Raw genomic sequence first — 15,106 nt, 5'->3', positions numbered from 1 at the left:
ACATCAAACCTAGGTTTAGTCACCCAAGGTTTACGGGATGGAAGAGGAAGAGGACAAGACACACATGTTTTCCCTTCCAAGCTAGTGGTGAGGACACTTCTCACCTGGATTCAAGGCCTTTCTCACCTAAGAGATGAATCTATATTTTCTACCTCCCAGGGAATCACCAAGCCTAGATAGGCTAGATGGGGCTGGTAACTTCCTTCATCCGTGCTGGTAAAGCTGGGTTATGAAGGAAGCCAAATAAAAGAAGCATTCATAGATCAGAAAGAGAATAGTCCGGAGGCACCACCCTCAAAGGGAGGGAGCTCTGGTTTTGGACCTCTTTCCCGACACCGCTCATGTATTTTCTCCCATGATTGTTAGAACATAAAATAATAGAAAATGAGGGTTGGGAGGGACCTCAGGAGGTCACATGTTGTCCAACCCCTTCTCCAAGCAGGACCAGCCCCAACTCCATCATCCCAGCCAAGGCTTTGTCTACCTGAGTTTTAAAAACCTCCAAGGATGGAGACTCCACCACCTCTCTGGGTAACCTGTACAAGTGTTTCACTGCCCTCCTAGTGAGAACATTTTTCCTAATATCTAACCTAACTTTCTCTTGCTGCAACTTGAGCCCGTTGCTCCTTGTCCTGTATCTTCCCCCACTGAGAACAGCCCAGCTCCGTCCTCTTTGCAGCCCCCCTGCAGGGAGGTGAAGGCTGCTATTCAATCCCCTCAGTCTTCTCTTCTGCAGACTCAATCAGCCCAGGTCCCTCAGCCTCTCCTCACCAGTCCTGTCCCCCAGCCCCACAACTATTTCCATTGCCCTCCGCTGGCCTCTCTCCAATTTCTCCACACCCTTCTGTAGTGGGGGCCACAGCTGGACACAGGACTCCAGTTGTGGCCTCCCCAGTGCCGAATAGAGGGGAAGGATCACTAAGCAGGTTCCTCTCACGGTCAGAGATGCTCATCAGAGCTGTCCATACTCCCCAGGCACAAGCGCGCGCCTGCTCTCTTTGCTGTCCTCAGACTGCGAGGCGTGACATCCAAGTCAGCAATACCTCTATGCGACTGTCAGCCATAAGATCACCATGTGCCCCACATTGCTACCATACAGGACAATGGGAGGTGAGCATGTAGTATCTAGAGAACAAACTATATCCCTAACACAAGATCCAAAGCTAGATGTCTATCAAGAGCTCCTCGTGACAATATAAATCGCAAGAGAAAAAGCCTGAGCGATTTGTAGATGTTCCTAGCGCCTCGGGGGAAATAGATGGTCTTTTCTGCACACCATTAGATAAACTTGGGATTTCATAATACTGGGAGGAAAAAAAAATGTGCTTACACTCAGGCGTGGACAGCTGCATCTTAACACTGCCTGCTGGCAGCTATCATGGGGGAGGGTTGCCATCTTCAGGAACACAGCAAGAATTACATATATAGTGAAAAAGAAATGCAAAACTCTAGAAGTCTTGGTTCGGAGATGATACCTTTTATTAGGCCAACTAAGAGAGCAACTACCAGGCCCGGGATACAGATACGGGAAAGGTTCCCCAATGATAGCTGTACATAGCTGAGTACTGACCCCCCAACCCCCCCAAATTACAGCTTGGGAATCAATAGCAAAGGACATGGCTGCCGTCTACTTTTGGACCATGCTCAATAATAACTGCTCAGCATTTAGTATCATGCGGTGTGGGGAAGACTATCACCCCATCACTAGGCTCACATAAGGCACTGTCGGTACTTTGGGCAGTCAAGGTGATTGAGGGTTAGACCCTGTCTGTGGAAAGTGGTCAGGATGGAGCCTAAAACCTGAGAGCCACCAGGCTTAAGAGGCTGAACAGCATCTGCCCAAGCCAATTTATTGGTTTATTGGTTTCTGGATGTGGATCGGTCTGTACGGGAGGGAGAGGGAGCTACACCTGGCATCACCGAGGGTGATACGTGCCCGTTGAGAACCACCCTGGGGGCAGGGGTGGTCAGAGAGGAGATGGGAACCTCCCTTGGATCTGAACTTTCCCTACAGAGGCCCAGCAAGAGACAAAAGATCTCCACCAGCATCAGACAAGAGAGCAGCATCACAGCCCTGGAGACCTGACCCCGGCTGGCACAGCTACCCGACATGCTGCTTCCAAACCTGGCTTCGAGATGTCCTCACAGGCAGCGTCCCCTTGCATGGATGGGTGCCCCTAAGACTCAGGGCTTGCCACAACACCACCTCCCCGAACAAGCTGGTGATTCACTAGAAGATGCTTTTCCCAGCAGTTCTCCTGAGGCCAACCATACCCTCACCCCAAACCTTTGGGTAGAGGACTGCATGCTGAATCCAATGAGATGCTGAGGTGAAGGCACTCCAGAGGTGTGCCATGGAGCTATGCCCCAGATGTGCTGGACACTGACCCCGGTGGCTCCAACTCTAGCTTGAGTTTGGGTCTCTCTCTCCATGGACACATGTAATATGTCAGGAAAAACCTGCTAGGGGATCGCGTGTCCATTCCCCTTCCTGCCAGCACCACAACCGTGCCCAGCGGTTCACCCGGAGATAGCTCGGAGACCTCCCCGCTTGCCACGTGGTGATGGAGGCTTCTGGAGATGCAGCCGAAACCTCGCGCTTAACTCTTCACTTCAGATCAGATTTACAGTCGAAATCCCAATACAAGCTCCCCTTTGTTTATCAGCCCTTACTGAGAGAGGATGAACTCTCATGTAGACATTGCCTGGGTACACACATTTAATTGACTTTAAATCTTTCTGTAAATACTGTGCTTATTATTTCCAGCATCTTGAATGCCCATTTCACAGCTGAATTGTGAGCCCATCTGCTCTAGAGCTGGTATGTGGGTCAGTTGTTTAGATCCACAGCCACTAAGGACCATCAGAAACATCTGGAGGACAGGCCACCGGTGCAGGGCGAGGTGCTTTGGAAGCAGAGAATGGGGGCATTAGATGAGCCTGGGGTTAGACCAGAGATCATTTTCCAGCTCCATCCCTGACTTCCTTGTGGGATCATGAGCAAGCCATTTCCTCTCCTCCTTCTCTGTCCATCCTAGAAACATGGCAACATGCCCCATCTCCTGTGCTTTGTCCGGCTTCAAAAAATGTCTTGATGCCCATAGTTTCATAGTTGGTCGGGTAGGAAGGGACCTGAGCAGATCATCAAGTCCAACCCCCTGCCATGGCAGGAAAGGATGCTGGGGTCAAATGACCCCGGCGAGATGTTCATCTAGCCTCCTTTTAAAGACCCCCAGGGTAGGGGCCAGCACTACTTCCCTTGGAAGTTGATTCCAGATCCTAGCTGCCCTGACTGTGAAGTAGTGTCTCCTGATGTCTAGCCTGAATCTACTCTCCGTCAAGTTGTAGCCGTTACTCCTTGTTACTCCCAATAGTGCTCAGGGGAACAGGGACTCTCCCAATGCCTGCCAGTCCCCCTTGGCAAGTTTATAGGTGGCCACCAGATCCCCCGTCAGCCTTCTCTTGTGGAGGCTGAACAGGTTCAGGTCCCGTCGCCTCTCCTCTAGGGCCTGCCCTGCTGCCCCTGACCATGCGGGTGGCCTCCTCTGGACCCTCTCCATGCTGTCCACATCCCTCCTGAAGTGCGGCGCCCAGACCTGGACGCAGTACTCCACCTGCGGCCTGACCAGTGTCACGTAGAGGGGGAGGATCACCTCCTTGGCCCTGCTCGAGATGCATCTGTGGATGCACGACAAGGTGCGGTTGGGCTTCCTGACTGCATCCCCACACTGTCGGCCCATGTTTATTTTGGCATCAATAATGACTCCAAGATCCTTTTCTGCCTCTGCGCTGACGAGAAGGGAGTTCCCCAGTCTGTAGGTCTGCTGCTGGTTCTTCCTCCCCAGGTGCAGCACCTTGCACTTGTCAGTGTTGAAACCCATCCTGTTCTCATCCGCCCACCCCTGTAACCTGTCCAGGTCTAAATCAGCCATTCCTCCCTTCTAGCATGCCCACTTTCCCCCACATCTTAGTGTCATCTGTGAATTTGAACAAGATGCTTTTCACCCCCTCGTCCAAGTCGCTGATGAAGATGTTGAACAGTGCAGGCCCGAGGACCGAGCCCTGGGGGACCCCACTGCCCACATCCCTCCTGGTCAAAAATAACCCGTCCACCACCACTCTCTGGGTGCGGCCTGCCAGCCAGTTAGTGACACATCTGACTGTGTAGGTGTCGACACCACAGTCCACTAGTTATTTAATGAGAATGGGGTGAGAGATAGTGTCAAAGGCCTTCCTAGAGTCCAGAAAGACTATGTCCACCACGACCCCTGCGTCCAAGGATTTTGTGACCTGGTCATAAAAGGCCACCAGGTTGGTTTGACAGGACCTGCCTCTAATGAACCCGTGTTGGTTGCCCCTAAGCATGATCTCCCCTGCTGCCCCTCGCAGATGTCCACCTGGATAATTTTCTTAAAGAGCTTCCCCAGGATCGATGTAAGACTAACAGGCCTATAATTTCCTGGGTCCTTCTTCCTCCCTTTTTTGAAAATGGGGACCACACTGGCCCTTTTCCAGTCCTTTGGCATCACACCAGAGTACCACATATTCCTGGGGTCATCTGTTTCCCAGCTGGAGATGCGTTGGGGTTTTTGGCCCCCTAGCTTTGGTCTGCTCCAGCCCTTCATTCCCCTGATGGCTACAAACTTTCCTAATATCCACCTGATATGGCCAATTTGGGCCAGTCGGTTCTTCAGTCAACCATAAACCCCTGTAAACCCAGGCAGCTCAAAGTCACTCAAGCTTTGCTGAAGTTCAGGGACAAACCCCATCGTCTTTGCGAGGTTTGGACCAGGTCCCCCAAGCTGAGCATCCTCAGCGAGTCCTTTCCCATCATTTCCTGGGGTCAATGAAGAATCCAGTGATTCTCCCACCTTCCTTCCCACTAAGACGTGCTTTGCAGATAGGGGTGGAAGCTGCCCAGACCCAAAGAGAAGTGGGGCCAACTGAGCAACATTTACTTAAGAACATAATAACTGCTATTTACTGGGTCAGACCCTAGATTTTTCCCCTGTTCGTCTCCCACTTGCAGCCTCCAGCATTTAGGATCTAGGAGCCATAGACAATGATGGCTGGAAGGGACCTCTGGAGGTCACATCTAGTCCAACCTCCTGCTCATACTTCTGATGCAGAGACCATACCCCTCATGCTCATTACCTTCTGATGCCCCTTTCCTCCAAGCATGTTTCCAATCCCTTTTTGAATCTGGCTAACCTCTCAGCTTCAGCCTACATCTTATGGCAATGAGCTCTACATCTTTCCTGTAGGAAATGCAAAGGAAATTTCTTATTCTCTTCTGCCGGAAAGAGTCCGAGGAGCTCCCAATGTGAAGGTCACCCCAGGGTGGACTAAACATGGGACTTCTAGCACTGAAAACAAGAGCTATGACATGACCTTGCCTATGGAGAGAGGCCATAACCCCTTGTATGTTCTGTGAATGGGACAAGATAGTGCCCAGAGGATGACCCCAAATGCTATGCATCTGGGTCCATAGAAACATGTTCTGCAGAGCCCCGTCCTGGGGTTGATTAAACACAGGTGTGTTGGTGCTCTTGGTGATAACAGCAAAGGGGATTGGCAGGGTTTGAATGCATGACTGGCCATGCCTGAGTAAAGTCCCCACCTAGGAGAGGTTTATCAACCCCAGGCTGGCATTGTGCAGAAGAGATCTGGTATTTTCCATTGAGGTGTGTAGGGTTTGCACAAGGGTGATGATAAGGGCAGGAACGATGGAGAAGAAAAAGAACCTGACAAAGAAACAACAAAGAGAGAGGAGTGGTATTTTTTGGCCAATACCTGTATCATGACTCAGAGAACCAGTCAGTCCAGAACTAGGGGATTTGATACTTCCCAACCCCATACAAGTGATACCTGAAGTGATTATATATAAAGGAGGGGAAAGTCCTCTACTCAGAGTGCTAGACACAGCCTCAAAGATGAAGGTCTTTCTCGTTATTTTGCTGGCCGCAATCCTGTGCATAGAATCAGGTAAGACACGGCGGAGTTTCCTCTTTACCCCAATCCCATGGTCTTTCCAGTGAGCTATACACCTCTGGAAGTAGGAGGGGAGACAGCGAGATGCGTTTGTCCTAAAGCAAAAGGCAGAAGTCGCTGGTTCTTGTCTGGGTGTGTGGTATCAGCTTTCTGAAAGGACATTACAGAGTGGTCTAGACAGGGAGAAAAAATGGTCTATCTTCTTGCTGGAAGTCAACATATTTTGGGACTGCAGATGGGAGAAATGTTTTCGATAAAGAGGCCCATCTTGCTTTCTGCCCAAGTGCAGGGGACTGGACCTGATGATCTGTAACGTCCCTTCCAGCCCCTAACATCTATGAAACGATGAAGAATGCCTTGCATTTGAAAGCCTTTCATCCAACTATGTAGTGGGTCCACTGGAAAGATATCACTGTAAGAAACCCTTGCCTAGTAAATTAGTAAACGTGCTGGAGAATGAAGCATTGGAGGGACCCCAAGGATTTGTGAGAAGCTTCCAACAAAAAGGACGGGAGGGAAAAAATTAAAACATATCAAAACACGTCACTCTGACATTTCCTTAAATTGCAGGTTTTGCATGAAAAATGCTGATGCAGTTTACTTTCAGCCAATTCCATGAGGCCACTGGGTCAGCTGGCTTGAAAACCTTGACCTTGTCTCAGTTCCTTCCCCGTTCCAACCCGAATCCTTCCCTTTGTCACTGATGCTGATTTCAAAAGCCATCTGATTGCAACTCATTTTTTTTTTCCGTGGGGGTTCAAACTGTTGCATTATTTTTATGCTGAATGGTATAGTGCAATATAGCCACGGGGCATTGTTGGGTCTGCATGTTGCCGTTTGGGGGGTGAGAATGGGATCGGAGCGTGTGTATGGTGGGCACCACTAAAAGGCTAGTTGGTTGGTAATCGGTCCAGCTGCCTGGGTTCAATATAACCTGGAGGGTAGGTGCATTATACCCCGGCAGCTACCTGCACAGTGTAATTGCAGCTGTGTGCACACTTCAGTTGTGCCCAGGACATGGGATGTGAAACACCTGCATTGAGTGTGAACTCCCATCCCACCAAGTCCTTGGTGACAGCTGCACCCCTGAGAGTGCTCAGCCCCTGGGGAGGGCAGGTGGCCACTATCCCCATGAGCAATTGGACCCACCTCCCTCCCAAGACCCCCTGATGTGCCCTGGCTCTGGGAGTGGGGCCTGGGATCCAGGCTGGGCAGAGGAGGGATCTGAACACCGAGAGCTGCTTTGGCTCAGCACGGTTGACAGTGTGATGGAGAGGGACGCTGTGGCATCATGCTCCCAGGATCACAAAGTCTTTTCTTTAAGGCCTGGGTTGTACTGCAGCGACCCGGCTTCCTCGTTCCTCGTCCTGGGGCTCTCCGTACTGCGGTACCCCTTCACACACCTGGGTCTCTTGCAGGTTTTGCCTTGAAATGTCTCACGTGCTCAGCGAAGACCAACAATGCGGATTGTCAGGCATCCACAAACTGCCCCATGAACTCCACCGACTGCAAGACAGAATTGTATGGTAAGAAGAGACATTGGGGCAATGTCCCAGGCTGCTGTTGGACACACAAGTGCTTGACACAGAGACACAACCAGGAGGTTCACACAACCATTCATCCATTGCAGCTACACAGGGATCACCCTGCACACCCCAGCTGGGCCCTCTCTTCTTCCTAAGGTCCAACCTAAATTTCCCCTGCTGCAATTTAAGACCGTTGCTCTTAGTCCTGTCGCCTGCAGCCACAGACAACTGTTGATCACCATTCACATTGTAAATGCACTTTGTATGTATTTGAGGACTGCTTCAAATACAAATTCCCCCTTGGTCTTCTCTTCTCCAAATTAAATATCACAGTTCTTCCAGCCCTTTCTCAAACGCTGCCTTTTCTAGATGGCTAATCATTTGTGTTGCTCACCGCTGCCTTCTTTCCAATTTGGTGTGTCCATTGGAAAGAAGCCATCCTTTTTGGTGTGCACAGTGCCCCAAACTGGGCTCAGTTCGCTGGGTCAGGTCTGAAGAGAGTAGAAAAATCCCCCCCTGTGTCTTGCATGCAACAGTTTTATGCAATTCGGGACACTTTGTGAAACCCTCCACCACATTTGCCAATGGGACCTGAAGTCTCCAAGCCAGGCCCTCAGGTGGTACAAATCACATTGACAAGGAGCCCAATAACATCCTCGGAAATTGCTACATGTCTACCAGTTAGTGTTTGTCTGCCTGAACAAGAAAGGTGTGTTTAGGAATGAGAGCCTGAAAAGCAGGTCTGATGAGCTCCTTGCAGCTGGCTCCATCATTAACTTCTCCCAGCTACAGGTGTCGTTGCAGCCATCTTTATGTTTCGTGGTTATACTGAGGCAGTCTGTCTTTTGCTCAAGCACTGGAGGGTCAAAGCCACCAACATTAAAATAACACAAGTGGTTGATAGCAGTTTGTGTCCTTTCCCTCAGCTCTAGTTCCTGTGGCTTTGCAACCTCTAACTGAGCTGATGGAGTCTGGAGAAGAGAAGACCAAGGGGGATTGAATAGCAGCCTTCATCTATGTGCAGGGGGGCTGCAAAAAGGATGGAGCTGGGCTGTATGAGTATGCTACACAGAAGGAAAGGAGTTGTTCTGCTTGGATTTAAGTAAACACCTAGGATTAAGCTGGGTTTTTTTCCAAAAGCAAATGCATGCAAGAAATGCAAGCTTCATCACTGTGAGGACCTGATCACCTTGAGGTCTCTTCCAACCCTATCAGTCCATGAGGTCCGGCTGTGTTGTCCCTCATCCCATTCCTTTTCACTTCTCTAGCTTGTTTCCTTCTAGTGTCATGGTTAGGAATTGTGCCTAATCCTAGAAATCATAGAAAACCCAGGCCGGAAAGTAGCTCCAGAGGGCATCTAGTCCAACTCCCTGCCTGAGGAAGGATCATCCCTATCCAAACCATCCCATACAAATCTATCATCTGATCTCTTAGTCAAAGGACCATCCACCCTAATACAGCACAAGAGCCCCCTGCCCTGATAGGTTTGCTTGAGTGTTGTCTGTCTAACTCTTTCATTTCCCTTCCAGTTCCGGTGGTGGGAGGCTGGAAAGTTATCAAGAAGGAGTGTTCCTCCTCATGTAAAAACTCCACTGAGGACTTCTATGTGTTTAAGCAGAAAATTTTCTGTTGCTCAACTGACAACTGCAACACCAACGGTGTGGGCAGGATGGAAAGCAGCTCCATGGTCATGGCAGTGGGTATTGCAACCAGCGTCGCCTGCTTCTTGCTTACGAGTAGACTGTGAGGAGAGGGGAGGAAGCCTTGGGCCATCGATTGCCCTGGAAGTTCCCCATGACGGCTGGTTTCTAGCAGTCGAGCAGAGCGACACCGCTTTCTTCCCCTGCATGGTTGTACCTGGCTACTGATGCTTGTCTTACAGATTTCTTTAGCACTGTTAATTAAGAGTAAACGGGGTGCGTGTGTGTGTGTGTGTGTGTGTGTGTGTGTGTGTTGCAATGCTGTTTTGAATACACACCTACCCTTCCATTAAGTGCATGTCTTTCTATGTCGCAGTCACCACTTAGCAGACACATCAACCGCTGCATCATGCATGTAGCTGAGTGTTTACTGCATGCACTATTTACACTGAACATTTGACCCCCCCCGCCCCAATCTGTCTGTGACTGCGGGTGCATTTGCCCTGTATATACTGATCAGCAGATCCATCTATTTTTCCAGCAAGTGTATGTATATGAACACGTGTGGTAGGCACCATTAAACAGAAACTTTTGCCCTTCCATCAATGTGTGTGCATGCCTTTACTGTGCAGCATACACATCTGTGTACGCTGGATGCATCTACACGTTCACTGCGCAGCAAACACATCTGTGTACACTGTGGGTGCATCTGCACGTTCATTAATACGCTGTAGTTACTTGCATTAAGTTTAGTAACCAAGTACTAAATGAATGTGTAGTAATCAGTGCTACTGCACAGTAGCGCCAGCACATGGGTTTTTACAGATGTTAACTGTGCAATAGCCTAATACTGCTGCACAGTAGTGTATTAGCATGGGTTTTGCACAGCATGCTACTGCACAGTGTTAATAGGCTATTGCACAGCTAATGTCTCACGTAGATGCACCCAGTATGTCCAAGAGCCATGCTTTAGCGAACACAAATCCACTATTACAGCTGTCAAGTCATTGCGTGTGTGTGGTGATACTAGCAAAGGAGGAGACATGACTTGTACCTCCCAAAAAGCCCCCAGTCCATGATGGGGGCTCCTAGGTGCTACTGCAACACAATAAGTAACAACAGAAGAGGGATATTGGGATGTGCTGGGTGCTGAGCATCACAATCACAGCTTAGGTTTCTTGGGAGCCTTCTGACCGGATTGCTTGTTAACTCCTTCCCTGCCCCCTTTTCTTCCCCTGAAAGCAGCTTCCTTTAGAGCAGTGATTCTCAACCAGGGGGACCCGAGATCCTTATAAGGGTGCATCAAAGTATAGGCAAATGCCTATAGTATAGGGGGTGTACAACCAGGGGAAGGGAGGAACTATCACCAAGGAGGAGTACTCCTCCTCTGCCCGGGAGTGTAGGAGGGCCTGATTGCCTTTTATGATCAAGTAACTAAATCCTTGGATGATGGTGTCGCCGTGGGCGTAGTCTTTCTAGACTTTAAGAAGGCTTTTGACACTGTCTCTCACTCCATCCTCATCAATAAATTAAGCGACTGCAGCATTGATGCATGCACAGTTTCCCCTCATTGCTCACATCTGCTGAGGCATCTGATCTTTTGTCATTGCATCAGGCAGGCAAAGGGGTTATTATATCGCAGCTCGTCTCTGCCTATGGTGAGAGTCACGGTCCAGATACAGAAGGCTCCCGGGGACCCGCCCTCTGTGCTGAACATGCAATGGACATGTATGCAAAAATAACTGCACCAGCAAGTCATGCTGAGTAAGGCTGGTGGAGCCAGGCCCTCCCTACAGGACAGCCAGGTTGAATCATAGAAAATGTGGGTATGAAAGGACCTCAGGAAGCCACATCTAGTCCAACCTGCTGCTCAAAGCAGGACCAGCCCAGCTACATCATGCCAGCCAAGGCTTTGTTTAGCTGGGTTTTAAAAACCTCCAAGGATGGATAGTCCACCACCTGTCTGGGTAACCTGTCCCAGTGCTTGAGAAAGTTTTTCCTAATATCCAACTTAAACCCCCCTTGCTGCAGCTATTGCTTCTTATTGTGTCATTTGTCACCACTGAGACCAGCCCAGCTCTTATCGTGCTATTTAAGGGCCATGCAGGAATTCACATTACAAGAGTGAGAGCTGGCTGGGTCACGTATGAGCTTCCTTGAACCATCTTTGCTTCTCAGTGCTGGCCTGCAAGGCACCCTGCTAACCCCTTCCTGGGTCAATGCACACATCTGCTAATACCCCCCAATCCTGGCACATAGCCCCCCCAACAACGTTTCCATCCCTGGGCTCACATTGACATCTCACTGCTGTCTTCCCATCAGGTTTTGCAGTCTTGGCCTCCCCTGTGCAGCTCCCCCATAAGTTTCTGCTCATTTTAAGAAACCTTTGGGTAAATCTACGCTGCATGCCCAAGCTCAGGATCATGCCTCTACCACCCAGCTATCATCACGGACAATGCTGATCCCCGTATCTAGGGGTGAACGCAGCTCAGAGCCAGCCAATTCTGCTTGTTTTCCTGCTGTGTAAACACATCAGCCACCACCCACCTCCATGCGTCACTAATTGGCAATACTGCTCAAGTCTGGCTGTGCGCCCTGAGGCATGTAAGGACTGTGGAAGTCCTCCGGCTTGTTCAACAATTTCCTGGACAAACATCTTCCAGCCATTCTCCACCCTTTGATTTTGGCAAAAACTGAACTGGGCTGTTTTTGGTTGGGTATTTAACCCTTCATTATCTGCAATGTGCTCCACAGCTCTGCTGTAGCAACCAGGCACTCCTAATGTACTGGAGCACAGATGAATTGGTCAGTGCCTGTAATAGGGTGAGCTGGCCCTTTAAGAGGGAACAGAGCTCCTTGTTGTAGGAGCCCAGATGTTATGGGATGAGGGAGTATCCCAGGAGCAGCTGAAACCCAAGAGGAGAGAGCAGAGAGTAGTGAGCTGAGGGGAAAAGAGCAGGTTGGAGACAGGAGGCGGAGGGGAAACTCAGATAAGCTCGCAAACAGGAAGGGGCCATGGTACCAAGACGATACTGAGACACAGCTAAAGGACCTTTCCTACTGCCTGGAGAAGGGCTAAAAGTGTTGTTGCTGGTTTGTGCCTTTGTTGGTGCAAGGCCTGTGTTTTGCATTTGAAGGACTGGCTGAGGAGCCAGGCTGCAGGGCTGCAGGCCGCCAACCTGCTTAGTGTCTATAGCAAGTATCGCAACTCCAGCCCAAAATGTCTTCACCTGCACCTCCACAACCCAATGAGCCCCTGGCTTGGAGCTCATTGCCATGAGCCGACACCACAGCTCTTGGAGGCTGCCAAGGAGACAAACCAGCCACTCATGAATGCCCCCGATCTATGCCTTTGCTACACAGACGTCATGTCTACACGAGACACTAACTGCATAGTAGCCCATTACTACTACACGGTAGTGTCACATGGCACGAAGCATGATGTGATGCTAGTGCACAGTAGTAATGAGCTACTGCACAGTCAGCGTCACCTAAAAGCCACTTGGGGACACCACGGCACTGTAACTCTGGTTACTGCACAGTCATTTAATACGTGGGTATGCAAGTACCAAATGACCGTGCCGTAACAACGGTGTGGTCAGCGTCTCATGTAGACACGGCCAGCGTTGGGCAAGGTATTTGTTGGCACTCCAAGCTCTGACCTCCACCCCACCCTACCCCACAGCCCTGTTCTTCACGTGCAGGGTCTTTAGAAAGAAGAAGACAAACAGGAGAGCATTGCCAAACACAGGGAGCATCAGGAAGAGGATGCTTATCCCCAGAAACCTGCCATCATCTTTATTAATATCTTAGAAGATGCATTGGAGTAAAGTGGGGAAGAATTTCCTGGTAGATGGCCAATGCATGCCAAACGAGGGAGGATCTGGGTTACCTCCGGCTGTCATTGGCTTGGGGATAAGATAGAGGTCATGTATCTAATGATTTGATTAACCAGCCAGTCTCCTGTACCATATGCTCACCAGTACAGCCAATAAAAAGGGGTGTACCTAAGTAGCCCAAACCAAGTAATTGAGTGCCAAGTGATCCCAACTACCGACTCATGGCCGCACGACTCCAAGGATTTGTTTCAAGAGAATATTTTGTCGCATCAAAAAGAGGATTTTTTTTGTTTCATGCAGCAAGTAAAATGCAAGGTTTTGCCTAGCAAGATTAATAATTAGCCAACAAAGGGTCATGCCCAATTTTCCTAAACAACACCTACCCCTAGTCATCAAAGGTGTGGACTGTCCATCTTTGCCTCTGCCTGTGGAAGGTCTGGAGAAGGGAGGGTGGTACATGGGAAAATACGGTACTGGCACCAACCTCCAGTAGAAGAGAACTCCTTTGCTGAGTGCTGGGTACTGGCTTTGCTATTCATAGATTCATAGATGTATGAATAGCAGCATATATAGATGCATGAATCTATGAATAGCAGTAGCCGGTACCCCATATATTCATGGGGCTTTGAACAGTTCATTGAGCACGAAACAGCAGAGTCTGATGGAAATCCCCAGGCTCAGGTGCATTTCAAAGACACCTTTAACCTCAGTCTTGCCAGGTCATTGTTGATCTTGGTAATCTATAGTCAATGGAGCATTTACCAAACACTGTGTCTCGAATTAAGGTTGCTGTCAGTCACTTTTAGATAACTCTGGGCTTTGGAAAAGCTGCGTATTTTCCATTCTCCTCTCCTGCAGAACCAGACACATGGACAAGGGACTGCAAGGTGATCTGGGGTGGAAATTTCCAGTCCTCAGCTGCTCAGTGAAAGCCCGGCCTTGCAATGTTCCAGAAAATAGCAGAAACACTGCAAAATCCCAGCTCAGCTCACCTAGTACCTGTTCATGTGCCCATACCCTCGAGGTATGTCACTGAGGCGTAGACAAGGAGTGATGCACCCAGCATCACATCTGGCTACCGTTGACTTCCAGACAAATGACAAGTCAGTCAGATGCTAATGGTCCTCCTAGGGCTGCAGCACAATCCTCTTCCACCAGCCCAAGCTTGTTTCTGGGGCGCAGAAGCATCCCTGCACAGGGCAAAGCTGCACCAGGAGAAGTTCCTTCTGGATCATCATCTAGGTTTTCTAGATCCTGCCTTCCTCCTCCTCCTGTGGTCTGCTTCCTCAGGGCCATGTGGGACCCGGTGCTGCTGGGACATGGGAGAGAGGTCCAGCCTATCTCCAGCCAAGGCTATCAGGTGCAGAGGGACCCATGGGCACCTGCAAGGTGGGGAACAAGTCTCAAATAACAGGAAGAAACCTGTCCCCAAAGACGCTGAGAGAGGGAGGGTGTGAGTCTTGGGATCCATCAGATGAGCTATGAGCTCTGAGCCAGGCTTTCTGGTGGCAGCTGAGATGATACAAAAGTTGCATGACAACCTTTCTTGGTCATGGGTGCAGGTTGCATGTCCAACGAGCCCAGACATTGCTGGGCTTGATTTGGGAATTACAGGGCAATCCCTGGTTGCAATGAAGCAGGAGGTCAGGCAGGATCTTCCCAGTGGTTCCTCCTAGCCTGATGATTACACTCTGATTTTATCCAAGTGTCCCGTGATCTTGAATGGTGATGTGAATCACCCTCTTCTAGTTACCAATGTATCAGCCTGGAATTTAAGGTGTGAAAACAACCCATCTACCGCTGATTCAGTCACCCCACTTGGTGTGGAAAGATGCAGTGATTCAATGGTCTCCATCAAAGCAGAGGAGAGAGTGAAGGCCGGACAGGAGACCAGAGAGGACAACGCTGACCAAAAAGACCTTGAACATCACCATCAAATCAATCACCCCCACAAAAAACTCTTGTCTTATCCAGGTTCCCATCATGAAATCAGACCTAGCTCTGAGAAAAAGGGGAAGGCAGGAAGAAATCCTATCACAGCATATCTTCACCCTCAGTGGTGTCCAGCTCAGGAGATATGGGCCAAAGAGCCAGTCCTGTGGGCTGTCAT

General features: G+C 49.7%; 1 protein-coding gene across 1 annotated transcript; it reads left to right on the top strand.

The window, feature by feature from the left end:
• Nucleotides 1-5,892: 5,892 nt before the first annotated feature.
• PSCA (prostate stem cell antigen) lies at nucleotides 5,893-9,759 on the top strand. Its single transcript, XM_006278704.4, has 3 exons — nucleotides 5,893-5,985; nucleotides 7,410-7,517; nucleotides 9,047-9,759. Exons 1-3 carry the CDS (start codon nucleotides 5,934-5,936, stop codon nucleotides 9,262-9,264), a joined length of 378 nt encoding a protein of 125 aa, XP_006278766.1. The 5' UTR covers nucleotides 5,893-5,933; the 3' UTR covers nucleotides 9,265-9,759.
• Nucleotides 9,760-15,106: the final 5,347 nt, after the last annotated feature.

This window comes from Alligator mississippiensis, chromosome 3 (assembly GCF_030867095.1).
Source record: "Alligator mississippiensis isolate rAllMis1 chromosome 3, rAllMis1, whole genome shotgun sequence".
Lineage (NCBI taxonomy): Eukaryota > Metazoa > Chordata > Crocodylia > Alligatoridae > Alligator > Alligator mississippiensis.
The sequence above is the reverse complement of the archived record's forward strand: the minus strand, read 5'-3'. Positions and strand labels throughout refer to the sequence as shown.